Source organism: Erithacus rubecula (assembly GCF_903797595.1).
Source record: "Erithacus rubecula genome assembly, chromosome: 9".
Taxonomy (NCBI): Eukaryota; Metazoa; Chordata; class Aves; order Passeriformes; family Muscicapidae; genus Erithacus; species Erithacus rubecula.
In genome coordinates this window covers 29432781-29445463 of record NC_136660.1, presented here as the reverse complement: position 1 = coordinate 29445463, position 12683 = coordinate 29432781, and the positions used below count along the sequence as shown (strand labels likewise).

At 40.8% G+C, this 12683-nt stretch overlaps 1 protein-coding gene across 1 annotated transcript; it reads left to right on the top strand.

Moving 5' to 3' along the window:
- Positions 1-10411: 10411 nt before the first annotated feature.
- PRLHR (prolactin releasing hormone receptor) lies at positions 10412-11575 on the top strand. The gene has a single exon (XM_079313020.1). It carries the CDS (start codon positions 10415-10417, stop codon positions 11447-11449), a length of 1035 nt encoding a protein of 344 aa, XP_079169146.1. The 5' UTR covers positions 10412-10414; the 3' UTR covers positions 11450-11575.
- Positions 11576-12683: the final 1108 nt, after the last annotated feature.

The following is a 12683-nucleotide window of genomic DNA, read 5'->3' as shown; positions in this document are numbered from 1 at the left end:
TGACCCATGGCCTTGCCAAAAACCTCTGTGTCAATGGCAGTGTCATCCCACAACTCCTGCAAGTATTTCACTTCCTTCAACACGGAATCAAACTGCTGCTGTTTCTTCAGTATTCAGCAGAATGAAAAAGTTACTGTTTGATTCAGTTTTCCTGAATATTCTGGGAAGCTCTCATGCATTTTTCAGTTAAAATACTCAATGGGAACAACAACAGAGAAAGAAAAGCTTAAATAAATACAGGTGCTTCACTCTTTCGGAGCTTTTAGATATACATATTATATAATCACCCCCCATCAACAATGCTTTCTTTACTGTTTTTGAGGTACACCATTTCTCTCCAAGCTTTCAAAAGAATGGGGAATAATATTTCAGTGCTCAGAAAGAATAATTCAGGGGCAAGTATTCAGTGGGGCTTTTTTCCTACCTCATTTTCTATTAGACAAAATATTGTAGAATAATTTTGCTGACTAAAACTCTAACCAGGCTTAAAAGCTCTTTTTCCTACTAGAATAAAAATAGGAACCATTACTGATATAGAAAGAGGTTTGGCCTTTTGGAAAGTACAGTGCCATGGGCATCTTCAGAAGAGGATTTGGAGTATTTTGTTGCCTAGAGCTGTGTATTTTGATTTTTTTTTTCTGTTCAAATCTGGCTTTAGAATATTGGAAAAGAAACAGAAGAAATTATAATGGTTAATTAGAAAATCTTGTCTTGTTCCTCTTGAATGATGACACCTCACATTGTAGTAGGGGAAGTTGGTTTACCTACATAAGATATCAGCAAATCTGAATTCTCTTGTCAGTTCTACCAGGAATATCTATTCTGCTCCAGGGTAAAAATTACCCAGCCTCAGTTTCATCCTCCCTTGTGTGGAGTGATCTTTGCTTGGTGTCAGAAAGCACTGTTCCTTATTGTGTATAAAATGCTCTGAGCTTCTGGGCTGGTTACATTTGCAGTGATAAAGTTTTCTTCTGTTTGGGCAGGTCTTGCCTTGCTCAATTGTGTGTCCCTCTGAACACCTGCAGAACTGCTTGAGCAATAGGGTTAAAATAATAAATGAGTCCTATATAACATGTATCAGCTCACTTCTATGAGACTTTTATAGATTAGTCTAATTAGGATATGGCTCTCATGATTCACTACTACTGGGAATGAAGTATCTGGAACAACACTTATGTTTCTTAATAGGAAAGATTTATTTTGCTGTCATGATGAAACAAAATGTATGTAAAGTGATGTAAGAATTGTAAACACCTGGAGCATGCTGGACCTCACAGATTTCTGCCAAGCTCTCATCCATTAGTTATTTTGACATTACAATGCATAACTGCAAGTTTTTAGAAAACTTTTTAGCAATTATTTTTAGAAAAAGATTTCCAGTGAAAGGCTCCCAGCTGCTTTGTTTGATGGGTGTGATTTCACTATAATTCATCATCATCAGAGGGTGGTTACATCCAGCCCTGAAGTGACTGACCATGGATAACAGATACTTAAAAATCTTGCAAAGTAAAACAAATTTGTTCTTTGGAATAAAAATACCTGTGGAAAAATAGACACATTATAGGATAGATATTTATAGTAGCAACTGCATGTCTTCTAATTGATGGGAGTTCAACCAGTAATTCAGTTGAAACAAAAGTGTTCATAAAATTAGAGCAAACCCGTGACTCTTAGTGCTGCTCATGTACTTGACAGAGCCCATTGCTAAGAACAATTCTCCCATCATAAATGCTGTCACAAAATAAACAAAACAATTCCATAAGAAAAATGTTAGGGAAAAGCTACTATGAGATTAGATTCTTAATCTAAGAGCAATCAGGTAATGGGAGAGTATCCATGGGAAATAATAGGACTTACGAACATGAGCTGAGGTACTCTACAGAAGGATTTCTTCTTGGTAAGACTCATTGAAGAGTATAAGAGTATCCAAAGGAGGCGCTGACAGAGATGAGACAGGAGTCACAGTAAAAGAAATCTGATGGTCTTTGTGGTTTCAGACTTCTTGTGTTAGATGAAAAGATGGGGGAAGCGGACAGAGCTGGAGAGACACATTCTAAAGCCAATATATTAAAGAAAAGGGCAGGGGAGAAACTGGACAATGTTGAAATCTGCAGCAAAATTCATATTGATTTTCACAGGAAGAGAATCTTCTGTAAGCAATATTGCCATTTTTAACTAGTTACACATATCAGAAAAACATGAAAGAATAAACAGCAGAAGTGGTGTTTATTGGAGGGGGCAAGTCATGGAAGCAGGTGTCATCATGAAGTGATCATTCATCTTCTATGTTTCTCTAATTTCTTCCCATTTATCCTTATGGACTGATTTTACACATCTGACAGTGGATGCCTTTAATGGCTGCTGTGAACAGAGAAAAATTCTACTGTGGAAGAGAAATTCAGAAAAAGAAAATAAACCCAGGTTTGAAGCTTAGGTCAAAGGGATCAATGCACACGCACACACACACACACACACACACACACACAGTGAGGGAAATAGTCCTGAGAGCAAATATAGATCTGTATATTTTGAGGGGAGATGATCATAAACCAGTCTGGCTGTGAAAATGCTAAAGAAAGTTTCATTTTATTGCTTAAAATATCCTTTCCTTATTATAAATGTAACTGAACTGAAAATGTGCATAAGTCCTCTTTAAAAGTTCTGTTTTATTCGGATGATGTAGGTTATAAAAGTCCAATCTCTCTTCTTTCTTTTCTTTTTTTCTTCAAACAGGAATTTGCATGAGAGACTAGAACAGCTCAAATCTAAATAGTGTTCTTGTATCTACATAATGTTATTATGCAAACTATAATCAAACTAGATGACGGTCCTCCAGACAAATCTTTAGTATTAAGAGCTTTTAAAGCTCCCGGGCAGATTGCTGTTAGTGGGATAGTTAATTAAATGGAAGTTGGATTTTATTACTTCATATAAACAACTAAGGGCAGCTGGAATGATGTTGGTCCTCTGGGTTGTTTACCTTTCTGTTTGACAAATATTAATTGAACTCATTGTTCCATGAAATCAGCAAATTTGCTTATGACAGCATGGTTGCTAAAGAACATCAGGTAGCTGTTGATCTCTTCTGTCCTTTACCCATCACCAGGGTAAATGGGAAATTTGGGATAGTGCAGTGTGCTGGGTTTTGCTGGGATGGAGTTGATTTTCTTCACAGTAGCTGACACGGGGCTGTGTGTTGGATTTGAGCTGAAAACAATATTGATAAAATGAGAAGTTTTTGTTGCTGCTGAGCAGCACAGAGTAAAAGTTTTTCTGCCCCTTACCCCACCCCAACAATCAGGGGGGTGGGGGTTCACACGGATTTGGGGAGACACATCCAGAACATCTGACCCCAACTGTCCACAGGGATGTTCCTTATTATATGGTGTCATGCTCAGCATGTAAAGCTAGGAAAAGAAGGAAGGGGGAATGTTTGAATTGATGGCATTGATCTTCCCAGGTGGCCACTGAATGTGATGGAGCCCAGCTTTCCTGGAGATGACTTATCACTTGCCTACCCATGGCAAACAGTGAGTGAATTCCTTGTTCTGCTTTGTTTGTGCATGCAGCTTTCACTTCAGTTTTAAACTGCCATTGTCTCAACCCGTGAGTTTTCTCATCTTTACTGTTCTGCGTCTCCTGCTGTCTCATCAGGTGGAGTGAGCCAGTGCCTCCATAGGGCTTAGTTGCTGTGGATAAACCATGACATTAAGGAAGCAGGAAATACTTTTGTCCTTCTTTATTCTTGGGGAGAGATCCCCACTGAGGCCAGAGTTCAGTACAACTTGTGGCCTGACATTTTTTCATGGATTCCACATAGAGGATTTTGGTGGGAAAAGTGCACTTTGTATTTATTATGAGAATCCCCAGGTACAGGGGTGGCTCTGAGAGTCATGCCCTTGTTTTTCAGGGGCGCTCTGGGCTGTCCTTGTCACACGGAGGGGGACACAAGCCTATCCTGGGGGGAAGCTGTGGCTCTCCTGGCGGGGCTGTCCGCGGTGCTCAAGGGAGCGCTGTCCGTGGTTCTGAGTGCCGCTGTCCGTGGTTCTGAGTGCCGCTGTCCGTGGTTCTGAGTGCCGCTGTCCGTGGTTCTGAGTGCCGCTGTCCGTGGTTCTGAGTGCCGCTGTCCCTGGTGCTGCAGATCCCCGCTGTCCCTGGTGCTGCAGGCGCCGGGAAACCTCTTTGGAGGTGCTCGAACCCCTCTCCATGCACTGTTTCTCCGCGGTGATACAGAGCAGTGCCATGGGCAGGGCAGCATTTGTCCCATCAAGCCTCAGCTGTTGGGTTTTCTTGGCAGCCCTCTGCTGCCCCAGGTTAACCTGCCTGCAGTGGCCCTGACTACCGGCAGTTCTGGGCTGCAGGGAACAGTTGGAGAATGAAATTTCTCCAGAGCTCAGCATCCAATCTGCAGATGTTTGTGGCAGCCAATTCCCACAGTCTGCTCTGGCTTGGGGCACATATTTGTACTGCACTCTGCATGCCTTCAGGACCTGTGAGCAGAGGAGAAATGCCAGTTTTTCTGGAATGGTAGGAATTGTTGGATTTGACTAGTATGCAAATCTACCTGCATACTTTTCTATTTTTATCCTTCCTTGTAACAACATTTAGATCAGAGACATTCAGATACCTTTTCCCAGGTGAGTTCTGACTGAGCCAAACAAATAAATGCATTTTACCACGATATGTCAGCAGTATTGCCTCAAATTACAGTTATAGATGAAGAAGGAAACTTCTAGCTCTGATATTCCTAAGGACTTTTTCCCAGGGATTTGTCTGTCTGTCTGTCTGTTTGTTTGTTTCCTAGTCCTGTCCATGGGAATGCTGAAGACAGCAGCTCTCTCTTCCCGTAACATGATTAGGGTCCATTTCAGTCATGAGTTCACAGAAGAATCTGTAGTAAAAATCTGAAATTCTATTGCTATCAGAGATGGTCAGACTTGTTAGGCAGACCCTATTTTTCAGCAAAATTCTACTTTGGCATGATAAAGCAACATATTAAAATAAATGCCTCTTTAGTCATCCTAATGTTCAACCTGTGTCTCCTGTGTTTACTTAGAAATGTAAAAAATACCACACCCCCAAACAGCACATGCACACAGAAACAAAAAACAAAACCCAAAAAACAACAACAAAAAAATTCCCTCATGACTGCATACTAAAACAATAAAGCATAACATTAAAAAAACAAACAAAACAAAACAACTTTTTCCTTGATCATTAATTCCTGTGTGGGTTTGGCAGAGAAAGAAAATATTAAGGGGTTGGGAATGTGGGGGAATCAGAGCTGCTTGTATCAAGTCTCTCAGCAACAATTTTGCAGGAAGGCAGATCAGAGAAATAAGAATCAGTGATTAGCAGATCAGCAACAGGAAAAGTTTGTTTGGAAAATATTTATGTGTTCTAGAAGATCTTCACAGGCCCTACTGCAACAATCTCCCCATTGAAAGATGATGAAGAATACTGGAAATATATTAAGACTTAGTGGCCATGTGTGCATGTGCAGATATATAAATTTTAATTCTATCTTTTGAATGCTCTCTTCCTATTATCAATGGGAATACCGCTGGAAAAGGTGATAGTAGAGTTACTTTCAAGTGGGAATGAATACAGTCTGAAGCCTGTGTTGATGAAGGATGGAAAGGAACCTTCTGAAACCCATGCTCCATGCAAGAAATCAGTCCACATGGATGTTTTTATCCCCTGTAATACACTGGCTGTTCAATAGGCAAACAATTACAAGGGGAAATTTGTTGCTCTCCAACCTAGAAGTGTTCTACTTTCTACCTTAAATTCACCCAAAGTGAATTTATTCTTTCATTAACATTGCTCCTTTCTATAAATATATGTTTTCCTGCCCTGGAGTTTACCATCCTCTCCAGTGCTTTTAAAGAATACAGAGCAATTCTGCTCTGGTGAATAGACACTTATAGCAAGAAAATTGTCCAGAGGTTGTAAGAAAGTAGAGGAAAATTCAGTCTGAGAACTCTCACAGAGCAGTAGATTTTCTTTTGTTTGCATTTCAAATGCACTGCCTGCTCCATTCTATAGACCCATGACACAATTTACTTTGTCCTAAGCCACAGTGAAAATTCTCACTTTGGTGACCTTGATTTTGTATTTTATGACAAATTTTCTTTCTGTTCTCCCTCAGGTTTTCAAAGTTTCACTGCTTAATTGTGCCGTCGTCTGTCATGTCTTCTGTGATTCCAAACTTGGTGTTTCTACCAAATTTACTTGATGCAGTCCTGCTTTTTGTATTAATATGATAAAATAAAAAGAGCTATCAAGGCTGGTCAATCCTAAACAAGGTTCTTGAGTAACACAAATAGTTGCTGTCTTCTGGTCCAATTTCTTCATAGATGCTGCAGTTCTTTGTCTGTGTCACAGTTCTTAGGAGATTTCCTCTGATATAGATGATGATTTCTCATATGCTACACAAAACCAAGCTGAGAACTGCTACATATTTTGTGTTGAGAAAATGATTTTAACAACATAGATGGAAAATTAATTTCACAAAATCTTCCTTGGGTATCCTATTCTGTCTAATGTCTCTCTTGAGTGCTTTCTTCTGTCCTTAAATCTAGTGTAAAATCTACTATAAAACTGCTATCAGATTACAGGACCTCCACTTTACATGTTATTTTTCATCTATAGTGAATTATTTTAATCTAAATCCTGTGTTTATCAAAGTTTGATGACCCGAATTTGAGAAAAGCAGCAACAACAAGCAAAAAACTCCTAGCCAAAAAAACCCTCCCTCAAAACAATAAATGAAAAACTTGCCTTTAGCTGTAAACTAAGGTTCTTAAAGTTTAGGGACTGTGATATCTCAGTCCACAGCAGGGACAGACATGATGCATTTATATGGTTAAATAGGGGGAGGGCAAGCTGCATGGACTTGAAATTGTTGTGTGAAATAACATCTTGCTCATTGGCTGGCCAAAAGAAGAATATGGTAAAGGAACCCCCAGTCTGACATAATTCCAAATATACAAATTATCTGTTTTTATTATTGGCTTTGCAAGAACTACCTGATCTGTCCTGCACAGAACATTCCCAAAAGAATGTGAAAGAATTGTTAAAGTAGCTCTGTGCTACAAAAAATAGTTGTGATTTACAGGAAAAAAAAAAAAAATATATATATATATATATAGTTTCCATGAACATGGAAAACTAACAGCTGAAACTGTGAGACTTTTATGACAGAAGAAAATGTTTTGGTCTGTAAAGCCTAAAAGCAACTTCCAATGTTTGTACTCAGAGTTTCTGTGTAGAGCTGGACAGATTAGCATAAGAGATTATGAAAACTCAGCTGTGAAACATTTCTGTGAAGTGCTGGTCTGGCTCTAAATATAACATTCTCTGTTGGCTCAAGGAAGACCAGGGTTTCAACCAGACACTCATCATCATTCCTGTGTGTGACACCCTGATACACTTGGAATGTCAAAATAGTTCTAATATGACAGTAATGCAGTTTCTGTGACCTTTTCTCTTTTAATGAGGAAATTCTGCATGTGAAAAGAACTTATAGTCTGTTCAGGAAGGACTCTGTCAGATAGCCTTGGAAATTCTAAACAAAATTAATATTTGCAGTTTTAGAAGGAGAAAAGATTATTACCTTGGGATAAATTGCTGGAATATTTTTCTATTCAGGTTTCTATTAAATATTATCTTTCCAGACTTTGGCTGTAGTATACAGCTGAACTGAAGACATTTTCTGCCTGAAGCCAAAACAAACAGAAAATCACTATGAGAAATAGGTAGGAGCCTTCAAACAGAGGGTGTACCAGTTACTGGTTTCAGAGGTGAAGGAAATAAATTTAAAGGCAAGGGAAAACGCAGGAAGATTGCCTGGTAGAGCTTGAAAGAAAAGAAGATATAAGGTTTGTTTTGTGACCTGAGCTTTAAGGTGACCTTGAAGGCTTCTTGAGATGACACTGTGTTTTATTTTTCTCACACAGTGAACAATAAACCTTTTTCTCCTGGGAATACAATGTGGATATTTATGGGATCAACTCTGCAGCTCTTGGGAAAGATGCAAAAAAAAATCACTTAGTTAAAAATGAAATTTTCAATTTTTTTGTTTGCAATTATATTATTGTGAGGCTTCTTTCCTCACTCGAACCTTGTCATTCCAGTAGGATGTGGGCAATATGAAGATCTTTTACAAATGCCTCCCTTCATTTTCCTATTTTTTGGCTTCTATGAGAGACCATGTACAAAGCCTGCTGCAATCCTGCTTTAAACCAGGCCATGCTTTGCTCCCACATTAAATGGAGCAATTGAATGTATGGGTTTTAGGAATTCTGCAGCATGCTGCTTATCACCAAGCAGTGTGGTTGCACTGGGTGGTGACAGCAGAAGGAATTTCCTATTTCCTTGTCCCTTTGCAGCCTCTGCCCTCAGGTCCCTCTCCTATCCTGGATTTGGGTATGTAGAGATAAACAGGTTCCATATTCCCCTGGGTCCCATACAGCTCAGAGAGGGAGATTGGACTCTGAAGTGGGCTATAACACCCCATTTTTAGTCTGGGTCATGGTTAGGTGACTATAGCCATGAAGAGAAGGATGATACCCCTGAGCAATGGGGCTCCATGCTCGTTCTCCCCTCAGGCTGGAATTACAGCCCTATTCCAGTCCATGGCATAATCTAACCCTGCACGCAGCAGCACAGAGCCAGCACTTGTTTGAATTCCCCATCCTTCACAAGCAGAACCTCTCTGATCAGAAGCAGGGCTACAGAGATTAGCTTCTGTTTTAAGATTAGGGAAAGGAGTAGGACAAAAATGAAGTTTATTTAAACTTCTGATTTATGTCAAATGACATCAAAACAAAAGGATGTGTCCATAGTCTCCCAGAAAATAATGGGTTAATATTTCCTTAGTCTAACTGACTAGGAGATAAACTATCATTTAAAATCGTGTCTAAATCCCCTGAGTGCCTTGCAGAACCTAACAATATTCTCTGCTCTGAAGCATTCAGAAGTTAGGCTGCTCCCTGGATTTTTTAGTTTCTCTAGCTGGTACAAATGGAGGCAGTGGATTTTCACTGGTTTTCACCAGATGAGATCCTGGTCCTTGCTTGAAATGCAGAAGTGTTAAGGGAGAATTAGAACAACCGACAAGAGCTGGATGAAGATGTCTAAATAAATATTCTGTAAACACTTATCCTGAGTTTTTTGCTTTCTAATGCCTGAACCAGGAAAAACCAACTATAGATTGTTTTACAGACTGGTTAGCACTTGTTGTCTGGTATAGAAAAGGTTAACAAATCTAATGCAGAAATGTGGAAACACCTGAAATATTTTTGGGTAGTTGCAATATTAGCAGTTTGCTGTAGCTCTCTGCAGGTTAAACCCTTACATCTAACCTATTTGAATGCTAATATTTCCTTTGAGATGCTCACACGTTTGTTTACTTTTAAAGATGTGTAAATCCTACTGAAAATAGTCAGAGTGGGTGAGCAAACATTGTAGAACCAGTGGAAAATAAATTTAAGTAAAATAAGATCCTTTGTGCTACAAGCTAAATGCACATTTCTAATCCTAACTTCATTCACAGGTACATAGCTGAGACCCTCTAGTGGCATAAACATTTATTTGCCTTCAGCATGTGATTAAAATTCTATTTTACAGTTACATTATAGCAACAAAATTACAGGTAGTATTTTTGGACACTCTGGGGGCTCTGGCAAAGCGAATTTGGGATTAGATACTGTGCAGGCTCATGCTAATGAAACTAAATTGATTTTTAGCAGCGAGGGGCAATTATAGATGTACTGGAAGGAGAGGGGAATTTTTGAAAGGATATTCTAGAACTAATTACTATCAGTAAAAAACACACAAAGAGCAACGTAATACCCAGGGCAGCCAATGGGGATAAAAGCTTACACACAAATCTGTCATTACTTAGTAGTGAAGACTGTTTAAAAACAGTGATCTCCACTTAGCTTGTAAATGCGCATCGCCCTCTTTCTCACTCATATTCTCTCTCTCTCTCTCTCTCTCTCTCTCTCTCTGATACACACACACATACACGCTCCTGGATTTGCAGAAGACAGACATCTAGGGCACTTCTTGGCATCCACAGGAAAATCATATGGGATTAAAACCCCCCAGCAGTAAGTACTCACTGCATTAAATATTTATTAAGTGGCATGCTGTCAAAAGCTAGATTTAATAGTAGATACAGGAGGACTTGAATGGAAATTGGTTGTATTTGATTTTTCTTAGGAACTGCTGAAAGCTGCCTCTCAAGGATTACAAGTTCACCTTCTGCATTTACGGCTGCTTGTTTACTATCCATGTGGTAACCTCTGGACAGGCAGTAATCCATTCATTATCCCACTGATTGAGTGGGGAGCAGCGCAGTGCTAACTACTTCACTCAGCTGACGGCAGACAACAGGAGGAGGAAAATGATGAATTCGGACAATTTAACCTCCCAAAGCTTCCTCTCTGCGATTCACAGCAACACCAGCAATTTATTCTCAGGGCTCCAGTTTGTTCAGTCCTTCAAGCCACTCATCATCCCCTGCTACTCGCTGGTGGTTTTTATTGGTGTCATTGGGAATTACCTTCTCATCTATGTCATCTGCAAGACAAAAAAAATGCACAATGTCACCAACTTTCTGGTAGGCAATCTGGCTTTCTCAGACATGCTCATGTGTGCAACTTGTGTGCCCCTGACCCTGGCCTATGCCTTTGAGCCCCGGGGATGGGTTTACGGGCGCTTCATGTGCTACTTTGTTTTCCTGATGCAACCTGTCACGGTGTTTGTGTCTGTCTTCACCCTGACTGTCATAGCTGTGGACAGGTACTGTGCCACGGTGTACCCATTCCGCAGGAGGCTCACCATCCCCATCTGTGCTTACATCCTGGCTGCTATTTGGCTGCTGAGCTGCACTTTGGCTGCCCCAGCCTTGGTCCACACCTACCACGCAGAGTTCCCAGAGCTGGACTTCTCCATCTGCGAGGAGTTTTGGTTCCACATGAAGAGAGATCGCTTGGCTTACGCCTACAGCACCCTCATCATCACCTATGTACTGCCTTTGGCTGTCATCTCCCTGTCCTACCTGAGGATCTCAGTCAAACTGAAGAACCGTGTAGTCCCAGGCAATGTCACCCAGGGCCAAGCTGAGTGGGACCGTGCCAGGAGGAGAAAGACTTTTCGCTTGCTGGTCTTAGTGGTGGCAGCCTTTGGAGTCTGTTGGCTGCCCCTACACATCTTCAACATGATAAAGGACATTGACATCAGCTTGATTGACAAGCAGTACTTCAACTTCATCCAGCTGCTGTGCCACTGGTTTGCAATGATGTCTGCTTGTACCAATGCCTTCCTCTACGCCTGGCTCCATGACAGCTTCAGGGGAGAGCTGAAAAAGATGTTTGCCTGGAGGAAGAAGAAAATAGGACCCGCTACAAACTGCATTATGGCCAGTGTGGTGCTGTAAATGGGAGCTGGTGGGAGTGCACCTCCTTTGTACATTAGCATTGTAAGTCTTTTCCACTTTTAATTAGTCCTCATTCCTGACATTTGCCCTTAGGGCTCAATTATAACAACACAAGTCCCATGTGCATCTTCCCTGGCACCTCCACTTCTAATGGAGAATGTCAGGCAGATGTCATGTCTCAAAAATATCTTTATTTCTTTGATTGGAGTTAGAAGCCAAGGACATGTAAGCACAATAAAATACAGGGATCCCTCCTATCTGTTTTGGATATTACTGTCAGTATAGAGGTGGGTTTTGGGGACAAAGAGAAGCAAGGATGAATATGAAACCTAAATATCTCAAAGAGGGAGTTTTGTGGATTGGGTAAAAATTAAATCTCTGTGTGTACCCAGAGCCCATTTCTCAGCATAGGCTCTATGGTAGAGGGCTCAGAACATTCCTGTGGTCCTTTTTGGGTTAGGGCCATTGCCTCATGCAGCCCAAATTCACTGACCCTACTGCAGGTCAGCTGTGCTGTTCTCAGAGCCTTGTCAGTGCTAAGGTTAATTCCATTTGTTCCTTGAGGAACAGGTTTTGACATGTGGCAAGGCTGCCATCAGCTTTGATCTCCAGAGAGAGCCAGAGGCTTTGGCACTGCCCTTCTGGAGGTGCCCAAAGACACAGAAGGCTGAAGGGTTGTGGATATTGAGCCAAGCAGGAGCATTGCATGGCCAGACAAAGAAAGAGCTGCCAAACAGAGGAGGGGCAGATGTCCTCCTTTGGAGGAGTCTTTAGGGAGGAAATAATTTCCTTTGACATTCCCCTTTCAAAGGGAGTTAGAAGTTATAATCAACCTAATGGTTTCTAGTCTTTTCCTCCCTGAAAATATCTGGTATAACAGTTAAGTGTAAAAGGCAAAGTTCTGACAACAGATACTGATGCTGAAAGGTTTCCTCCAACCTGCTCAGCTGGAATCTGGGATAGCATGAGAAACTTCCTGGTATTGAACTGACATCAGCCAAAAAAGCAGCACAATCCAGGGGCAGTTTTGGCCATGCTCAGCAAGAACATCTCTCTGACAACACCTGCACGAGGCTGGACAGGTGTCTGCTGGGGGCAATACAAATGGGCATGAGGGGAGGGGGAAGAGATGTGGTTGCTTTAGTTTGTAAATGTAATTCTACTGTGAATCTGTGAAAATAATTTTGCTCATCGTGTTTAATCTGATAAAAAAAATCCCCCAGATCTGTATGCA

What these genes read in the sequence shown, in the direction of transcription:
- PRLHR (XM_079313020.1), top strand. Translation starts at nt 10,415, where the DNA reads ATGATGAATTCGGACAATTTAACCTCCCAAAGCTTCCTCTCTGCGATT.